Raw genomic sequence first — 9,727 nt, forward strand, 5'->3', positions numbered from 1 at the left:
TTTTTTTTAAATATATTTTATTGATTTTTTTACAGAGAGGAAGGGAGAGAGATAGAGAGCCAGAAACATCGATGAGAGAGAAACATTGATCAGCTGCCTCCTGCACATCTCCCACTGGGGATGTGCCCGCAAACCAGGCACATGCCCTTGACCGGAATCGAACCTGGGACCTTCCAGTCCCCAGGCCGACGCTCTATCCACTGAGCCAAACCGGTTTTGGCCCCTCCTCATCTTAATATAATTTCTGCCTCATATTTTTATATATCTTGTTTACATGCACAGTCTCACTACAATTATTAACTATTTTGAAACTCAATGGTTTGCTTAAATTTTTCTACAGATATACCAGTTTCTTGACTGCTCATTGCTTCTTGGATATCACTCTTGTCTGGATTTAATTGGTTTTATCCTAAAGTAAATCTTTACTAGTTTTTATCTGCAGCAAGGTTTCTTGCATGATACACTCTCTCAATCTTTGTCTGAAACAGGAATGTCTAGGGAAGCATCTTGGAACCACGTTTTGACGTATGAGTTGCTTTAAACACTTCATCAATAGTCTACGATGCAACCAATACATAAATTGATATCACAATTAACCAAGATGGGCAATTGGGTGTAATCTCATCTAATTTTCCAAAATCATCTCTATAGCGTTCACCTAACTTCCCCCTTTCAATACTTCCAGAGGAATTATACCCATGGAACCAACAAACCAAACCAGTATATCCGAATTCATCCTTCTAGGACTTTCAGAGAAGACAGAAATGGAGCCTCTCCTCTTTGCTCTGTTCCTTGGCATGTATGTGATCGCGGTCGTGGGGAACCTGTTGATCATCCTGGCCATCAGCTCAGACTCCCACCTCCACACTCCCATGTACTTCTTCTTAGCCAACTTGTCCTTGGTTGATTTTGGCCTGGCCACCAACACTGTCCCCAAGATGCTGGTGAACATTCAAACTAAGGGCAAATTTATCTCCTATCCTTGCTGCCTGACCCAAATGTACTTTTTCCATTTTTTTGGCATCGTTGACAGTGTCTTAATTGCAGTGATGGCTTATGACAGGTTTGTGGCTATATGTCACCCCTTACACTATGCCACCATCATGAGCCCGCGCCTTTGTGGCCTGCTGGCTGGTGGCCCGTGGGTGTTTTCCTACTTTATCTCTCTCACACACATCCTCCTGATGGTGCACCTGGTTTTCTGTGGCAACAAGATTCCTCACTACTTCTGTGACCTCAATCCCCTTCTCAGACTTTCTTGCACTGACACTTCTGTGAACAAGATCTTTGTGCTCATTGTGGCCGGGATGGTGATAGCCACACCTTTCATCTGCATCCTGGCTTCCTATGCTCGCATCATAGTGGCCATCATGCAGGTTCCCTCGGCAGGTGGCAGGAAGAAAGCCTTTTCCACCTGCAGCTCCCACCTGTCTGTGGTTGCCCTCTTTTATGGGACTACCATAGCGGTCTATTTGTGTCCTTCATCAGTCCGCACAGCTGTCAAGGAGAAAGCCTCTGCTGTAATGTACACTGTAGTCACCCCCATGCTGAACCCCTTTATCTACAGCCTGAGAAACAGAGACATGAACGGGGCACTGAGGAAGCTCATCAATAGAAAAATTACCTCATCTTCCTAACCACCAGGACATCTGGGAGTTTCTGGGTAATAAGATGCAAACATCTGGATTCTTGGGCAAAAGTCTGGAATTTTTGAGTTGGGAGAGTAACCACTTTGAATTTTAAATTGCAGAAGATTAAAAGGAAACCTCAAGATGACCCTGTCACTATTTTCCCAATTAGTGAGACCAATAAGAGTCCTTTTGTGTATGTCTTATGCTATATTTCCAGAAGAATCAGTCTAGTTCTACCAGATTGGATTTACCATGGTTCAGATTCCATTTAGCACTCAGCAAATGCTATTGGGTACCTATTATGAGCTTGATGTAGGTGCTGGCCATCGTGTGATGAGCAGGAGAGACACATGACCTATAGCTTGGAAGATCCCAATAATTGAGTGTGGAAGAAGACATTAGATGGAATCTTATATAATAAAAGGCTAATATGCAAATTGACTGAATGGCACAACTACCGGTCGCTATGACGTGCACTGACCACCAGGGGGCAGACGCTCAATGCAGGAGCTGCCTCCTGGTGGTCAGTGCACTTCCCCAGGTGGAGCACCGCTCAGAAGCCAGGCTCATGGCTGGTGAGTGCAGCGGCGGTGGCGGGAGCCTCTCCCGCCTCAGAGGCAGGTGGACATCCCCCGAGGGGTCCAGGACTGAGAGAGGGTGCAGGCTGGGCTGAGGGATCCCCCATACACCCCAGTGCACAAATGTCATGCACCGGGCCTCTAGTTATAATAGAATGGAATATATACATGAAGGGAAGGATAGAATGTAGCAGGAACACTTGAGAGAATCTGGAAGGGGGGGGGGGTCTCATCTCAAAGGATAAGATGGTGTTACTGAGGCAAATACAAGGAGTAAGAGTGTCTCAGACAAAGAAACAGTATGTGAAATGTGAACGAGCAAGAGAAAGAGAGAGCAGAATGCATTTATGAAATGGACAATCCAGTTTTGGTGACTGGCTTAGGAAATGCCACATCAAGAAGAGCTTTAGGGTCAACCCAAGTGTTCTGTCTTTCCAATAACGACCAGGCCATTAATTTGACTTTCAGAAACAAAAGTCAGGGAGGATGTGAATGAGATATATGTTCCCCTCCCCCCTCACTCCTATCCTGTCTTCTGGGGAGGTGGGATGGAGTGTGCTGGGGAAAAGTTGTGGAAGGCACAGGGAGAAAGAGGTTCAGACCATGCACTAAGAAACGGAGGAACCACCACCTGATGGCACATAACTTCATAGGCAAGGATAGGAAGGGTGATACCAATCTACTGAGTCTTGATTCTCTAAATCAGAGGGAAGCTGAGGCATGCCTCAATCACTACATATTTGTGTGGGATGCATTTAAGTAGTAGCACTGCTTATGACAGAAACGAGAGCTATTCATTTTGAGTACATCTTGTGCCACACACCATTTTAGGTTTCTTTGCACTAGTTTCATTTCCTTATTCTAAAGTCCCCGTGAAGGCAATAAATTATATTTATGTCTATTGTGAAGTAATCCTCATACTCATATGGATATTTACAACTAAAATGGAAAGTGCGGTGACTTTCAATGAGGTCAGAAATTTTCAAATGGTGCTAAGAAGGTGACATCATCTTAAGCAGAATAATCATATATTTAATTTACTTATGCTACTTTCCTTCCCGGGAGGATTACATTAGACTTTCTCAGTTAAACAATGAGAACTCCAGACCTGGCCCTGTTGTTGGTTTAAAAAAACCCCACAAAGCTTTCTGGTGGATATTCTGGTGACTAAAATCCAGAATCTAAGAGTATTGGTGCTTGCCATGGGCACCCACCCCATGATTATGGTAAGAGATTTTTATTGGGTGAAAGCTGACCAGGTAAGTTCCCTGGTCTCCTGCCAGATGCCTGCAAGTAGTTAGTGTGCTGACAGGAGAGGGTTGGAATGGCCAGAGGCCTGGAAAACTATTCGAATTTGGGGGCTCACAGAATTTTGGGAAAACCTTTCTCTCTTATCCAGTTCTTCAGCTCCCTCCCTCCTCTGTGCAATGACAGGTGCCTAGTGCCAATAAAAATCTCTTAAGATTCTGTCAGCCAAACTATTTCTGTCTGGTTTAGTGTTAAGAAGTTAAGGCCGCAACTCCAGAAGAGGTTTGTCCTGGTAGCCTTTACAATATCAACTTCCAATATTTGTTGGCATCAACGAATATTTGATTCACTCACTCATTCAATCATTCATTCAACAAATATTTGCCAGTGTCTACTCTATGCAAGTTATTGTTTTAAGCGCTGGCAATAGAGCAGTAAGCAAAAGAATAAAGTAGTCATTTTCTGTGACTACAAAGTTTTAGTACAAGGAAGTTTTTTTGGGGGGTGGGGTGGGGGTGCAACTACTCTGTATCCTGATATCAGAGCAATGACTTTGAAGGTGCCAAAAAATTTAAATAGTGTTCTATCTGCCCATATCCCATAAAAATATACGTGGAATAAAATTCCAAGTACTATACACCATAAGAAAGGTGATTTTACTGATATCAGTTTAAAACATAAAATTAAACAATAGAAAACAAAGCAAGCATTCCCAGTCCAGCAGGAAAAACAACAATATTAAAAATAGCTATAATTAAAATATAAATATGAATATAAATACCTTTAAATGTGAAAATAATTACCAATGGTGAGAAGGACTTCAAAGGCATCAGGGAGGATGATGTGAGAGAAACAGATGAAAGGTATTTTATTTTATTTTATTTTATTTTTTTTTTTAAATCTTTATTGTTCAGATTATTACATTTGTTCCTTTTTTTTCCCCCCCATAACTCCCCTCCTCCCATTTCCCGCCCCACCCTCCGCCCTCACTCCCCACCCACTGTCCTCATCCATAGGTGCACGATTTTTGTCCAGTCTCTTCCCACATCTCCCACACCCCTTTCCCCCCCAAGAATAGTCAGTCCATTCCCTTTCTATGTCCCTGATTCTATTATAATCAACAGTTCATTCTGTTCATCAGATTATTTATTCACTTGATTCTTAGATTCACTTGTTGATAGATGCATATTTGTTGTTCATAATTTGTATCTTTACCTTTTTCTTCCTCTTCCTCTTCTTAAAGGACACCTTTCAGCATTTCATATAATCCTGGTTTGGTGGTGATGAACTCCTTTAGCTTTTCCTTATCTGTGAAGCTCTTTATCTGACCTTCAATTCTGAATGATAGCTTTGCTGGATAAAGTAATCTTGGTTGTAGTTTCTTGGTATTCATCACTTTGAATATTTCTTGCCACTCCCTTCTGGCCTGCAAAGTTTCTGTTGAGAAATCAGCTGACAGTCGTATGGGTATTCCCTTGTAGGTAACTGAGTTTCTTTCTCTTGCTGTTTTTAAGATTCTCTCTTTATCTTTTGCTCTTGGCATTTTAATGATGATGTGTCTTGGTGTGGTCCTCTTTGGATTCCTTTTGTTTGGGGTTCTCCGCGCTTCTTGGACCTGTAAGTCCATTTCTTTCACCAGGTGGGGGAAGTTTTCTGTCATTATTTCTTCAAATAGGTTTTCAATATCTTGGTCTCTCTCATCTTCTGGCACCCCTATAATTCTGATGTTGGTATGCTTGAAGCTGTCCCAGAGGCTCCTTACACTATCCTCGCATTTTTGGATTCTTTTTTCATTTTGCTTTTCCCGTTGGATGTTTTTTGCTTCCTCGCAATTCAAATCATTGACTTGATTCTTGCACTCCTCTGGTCTGCTGTCGGGCGTCTGTTTAATATTCATTATTTCAGACCGTGTGTGCTTAATTTCTAGTTGGTTCCCCAATATAAGATCGAGGGTCTTATTAGTTTTCGTGTAGATCTCATTAAGTCTATCGGCAGCTTCTAAACAATTCTTGAGAGACCTTAAAAGTGTGGTTCTGAACTCTATTTCTTCCATTGACAATTTTGTCCTGTTTCTTTGTCTCCGCATTTTGTTATGCTTCTTTGGTGCACCCCCTAGTGGTCTTTGTTCGCAGTCTTATAGATAAATCTTGATTGTTGTAGCTAATTCCAGGGAGGGTTTGACCTCCAGGCCAAGTGGCTATGAGAATCAGCTGTGTCAGCAGTGAGAGAACTTCTGTCCTCTAGGGAGGTGCTAATCTAGCCTTTGCCTGAGGCTATCCGGCAAATGCCTCTGTGCAGGGCTTGGGCGGGGCGGGTCGCACAGGATCAACAGGGTGGGCTGGAGAGAGCAGTTATGGCGGCTCTCAGTCCTGTCCCCAGGGGCTCTGCCTCTCTGAGTCCCAGCACCCGCTGCAAGGCTCGGAGAGAAAGCTGCACTCGCTCTGACCGAAGCCAGACAGTCTGCTTTTCCCGTTTGAGCCTGGGTCCCGAAAGACTCGCCCGGATCTGGTGCTCAGAGTCTGCGACTCCCTCCCGATTGAAAACAACAACCGCGCCCTCCGCCGCCAGCCCGCTCCGCGCACTCCGCACCTCAGAATTTGACTTCAGCACTGCGCCTCCTCTGAGTGTCCGTGTGCGTTTCTCTTTCCTCCTAGTTGTAGGACTTCCACTCAGCCAGCGTTCCTGTCGTTCTGGGTGATGTCCGTTCCGTGTTTTAGTTTCACTTTTGAAGTAGTTGTTCAAAGCAGCAAACTCCGGCGTTAACCTATGCCGCCATCTTGGTTCTCCTCTCGATGAAAGGTATTTTATTTTAATTTTTTTAAAATATTTTTTTATTGATTTCAGAGAGGAAGGGAGAGGGTGAGAGAGATAGAAACATCAATGATGAGAGAGAATCATTGATCGGCTGCCTCCTGCATGCCCCTACTGGGGATCGAGCCCACAACCCGGGCATGTGCCCTTGGCCGGAATTGAATTTGGGACCCTTCAGTCCACAGGCCGACGCTCTATCCACTGAGCCAAACCAGCTAGGGCAGGTGGAAGATATTTTAATCTGGGGATTTCTGAGGGCAGTAAGTCTCTGTTAAGGTAACTTCTGAGTTGATTCACTCACTCATTCAATCATTCATACCAAGAAGGACATATTCCTGGGAAGGAGGTGACAAGAAGGGAACTGCACAAGCAAAGTCAGGAACAGTATTTAATACGTTTTAAAGAGTTGTCTATGTTTTTAATATGTGTATTTAGATTTGATCCTTTCTCAAACTTGGAACAAAATCTTGCAAGCATTTTAAATCCAATGTATAACTCGGGTTAAAAGAACCAGCAGTTCAGCAAAAGAGAAAAATCAATAAAACAAAACGGCAACCAACAAAATGGGAGAAGATATTTCAAAAAATACCACTGATAATGGGAAGATATACAAAATATATAAAGAACTCGTACAACTCAACAGCAGAAAAACAAACAACCCAATTAAAAAGTGGGCAGAAGACCTGAATAGACACTTCTCTAAAGAGGACATACAGATGGCCAATAGACATATAAAAAGTTGTTCATCATCACTAATCATCAGAGAAATGCAAATCAAAACCACAATGAGATGCTACTTGTCAGAATGGCTATCATAAATAAATCAACAAATAGCAAGTGGAGATGTGGAGAAAAGGGGACCCTAGTGCGCTGTGGGTGGGGATGCAGATTGGTATAACCACTAAGCAAAACAATGTGGAAGTGCCTAAAAAAAATTAAAAATAAAATTGCTTTATGGCCCAGCAATTTCACTTGTAGGCATATATCTGAAGAAACCCAAAACACTAATATAGGCACTCCCGTGTTCATTGCAGCGTTATTTACAATAGCCAAGATATGAAAGCAAACCAAATGCCCATCAATAGATGAGTAGATTAAAAAAGCCATGGTACATGTATACAAAGGAATACTTCTCAGACATAAAAATGAATGAAATCTTCTCCTTTGCTATGGCACGGATGGACTTAGAGAGGAAATTATGCTAAGTGAAATAAGTCAGACAGAGGAAGACAAATACAATGATGATTTCACTTATATGTAGAATCTAAAGGACAAACTAGAAACAGACTCATAGGTACAGACAACAGACAACAGACTGACAGTTGACAGAGGGGAGGGGGCTGGGGACTGGGTGAAAAAGGGGAAGGGATTAAGGAGTACAGATTGAATAGTTACAGAATAGTCATGGAGATGTGAATTACAGCTTAGGAAATATAGTCAATGATATTATAACAACTATGTATGGGCCAGGTGGGTACTTTAACTATCAGGGGGACACTATAAAATACATGATTATCTAAGCACAATGCTGTGCCCCTGAACTAACAGAGGATAATATTGAACACATTAAAAATCATTAAAAAACATTTCATACAATACTGGTGATGATGAACTCCTTTAGCTATTTCTTGTCTGGGAAGCTCTTTATCTGTCCTTTGATTCTACATGATAGCTTTGCAGGGTAGAGTAATCTTGGTTCAGACAGTTCCATCACTTCCTCGCTATATGACCTTAGGCCATTATCTTGTATCTTCTGCACTTCAGTTTCCACATCTGTGAAATGAGGTAATAATAGTAGCTGCCTCACAGCTTTGGGTAAGGAATAAAGAAGGTTATTATGTGTAAAGTTATAAGAACAATGCTGGACACTTAGTAGTTACATGGGCAGCAAATTATTACAATTATTATTATTGTCATTATTATTATTATGTACTTTCTGTGATCACTTGAAATTTGTGTTTACTAAACAGTGAAGCATTGTAAACCATGAAATGCAATAATTTTAATTGCCAAACGTAAACATTACTTCATATATGAACTGAATATAAATAATATCATTTAAATAAAAATATTTTTTCATTTTTTAAATTTATTTTTGAGTTTGTTGAGCTGTAATTGGGAAATAACATTGTAAGATATTTAAAATATGTGAAATTCATTCTTTTAAAATTTCTCCTTGTTTTAAAATTAAAGATAATATTAATTTTATCTTTAATCAGATGGGATGGCAATATGTTTTGAAAGAATAAAAAATAAGATTTTTCATTAGTGATATGACTTAGTGGTTTCCTAAACTGTACTGTCTGCAGATATTTCCTTTTTATTAAAATTCACATAGTTACCAAAAAATCTATATATATAAAAGGCTAAGCGACTGGCTGACCAACTGTTAGGTATGATGTGCACTCACCACCAGGGGGCAGACACTCAACGCAGAAGCTGCGGAGGGACAGCAACTTTCCAGAGTGCCCTCTCACACTCCAGGACCCCTCAGGTGATGTCGGACTGCCGGTTTTGGCCCGATCTCCACAGGCCAGGCCAAGGAACCCCACCTGCCAGAGGGACCCCACTTACTCCACAGATGCCCTTTGAGCCTCGGCACCATCCCAGGGGCAGCTGGCCTGGAGAGAGACCATGGGAGGTTGACTCCAGGGTGTGTCAGGCCCATCTCGCCCAGTCCTGCCCTGCTGGCCACCTTCTAATTAATTTCCTTTCAATGTGCACGAATTCGTGCACTGGGCCTCTAGTTATTTATATAAAGTATTATTATATCAGACATTAATAAAAATATCCCCACCTGCATTTCTTATATGGTCATATTAAAGAATATGTTAATTCACTGGGAAGATCGGATGGGATGGCAATATATTTTGAATAAAACCATGACGAAGGGTGCAGTTCTGTAAAGTGCCCAGTAGGGGCCGCTGTCCCCAAACCAAGGACACAAAACCCACTGCAGGTGAATCTTCCTCAAATAGGGCCAGGCCTGCCCTCCTCCCAACCCCACCCCCCCACCCCCGCCCCCCCAGAGGAAGTGCAGTGGGGCTCAGGCTCTTTCCCACCTCCAGGTCCCATCAAGCTCCCGCAGCCTGTTCACCCTGGCACCATGTGCAGTATCTTTCCTACAAGCTCTGAAAATGTCCCTCCACCTCCTTCCAGGGTTCCCCCAATATATCCCCTCCATCCTCACCTCAGAGCTTTTACATGTGCGGTTCCCTGTGTGGAATGCCTTTCCTTTCAGTTTACTGATGTCCACTCAGAAAACTCATACTGCAGTTGAATTTTCTTCCCCTGGGGGGGATGTTACTTAATGCCTCTGTGCCCCAGATTCCTCTGATGGGCAGGCTGGAGAGATGGGTGAGCCAGGGCAAGGCATGAGAAAACCTGAGAGGCAGTGCTGAGCCACAGAGGGTTGTGATCAGCAGTGTCCTCACATTCATGTAGAGAAAAATCCCCCTG

The 9,727-nt window shown here is 42.5% G+C and overlaps 1 protein-coding gene across 1 annotated transcript; it reads left to right on the forward strand.

The window, feature by feature from the left end:
* The first annotated feature begins 698 nt into the window (after positions 1-698).
* On the forward strand, positions 699-1,637 carry LOC132234204 (olfactory receptor 1M1). Its single transcript, XM_059695248.1, has one exon. The coding sequence runs from the start codon at positions 699-701 to the stop codon at positions 1,635-1,637; it is 939 nt and encodes a 312-aa protein (XP_059551231.1).
* The last annotated feature ends 8,090 nt before the right edge of the window (positions 1,638-9,727 follow it).

Source organism: Myotis daubentonii, chromosome 5, assembly GCF_963259705.1.
Source record: "Myotis daubentonii chromosome 5, mMyoDau2.1, whole genome shotgun sequence".
Taxonomy (NCBI): Eukaryota; Metazoa; Chordata; class Mammalia; order Chiroptera; family Vespertilionidae; genus Myotis; species Myotis daubentonii.

Excerpts from the sequence above, each read along its gene's own strand:
- LOC132234204 (XM_059695248.1), top strand. The coding sequence starts at position 699 with ATGGAACCAACAAACCAAACCAGTATATCCGAATTCATCCTTCTAGGA.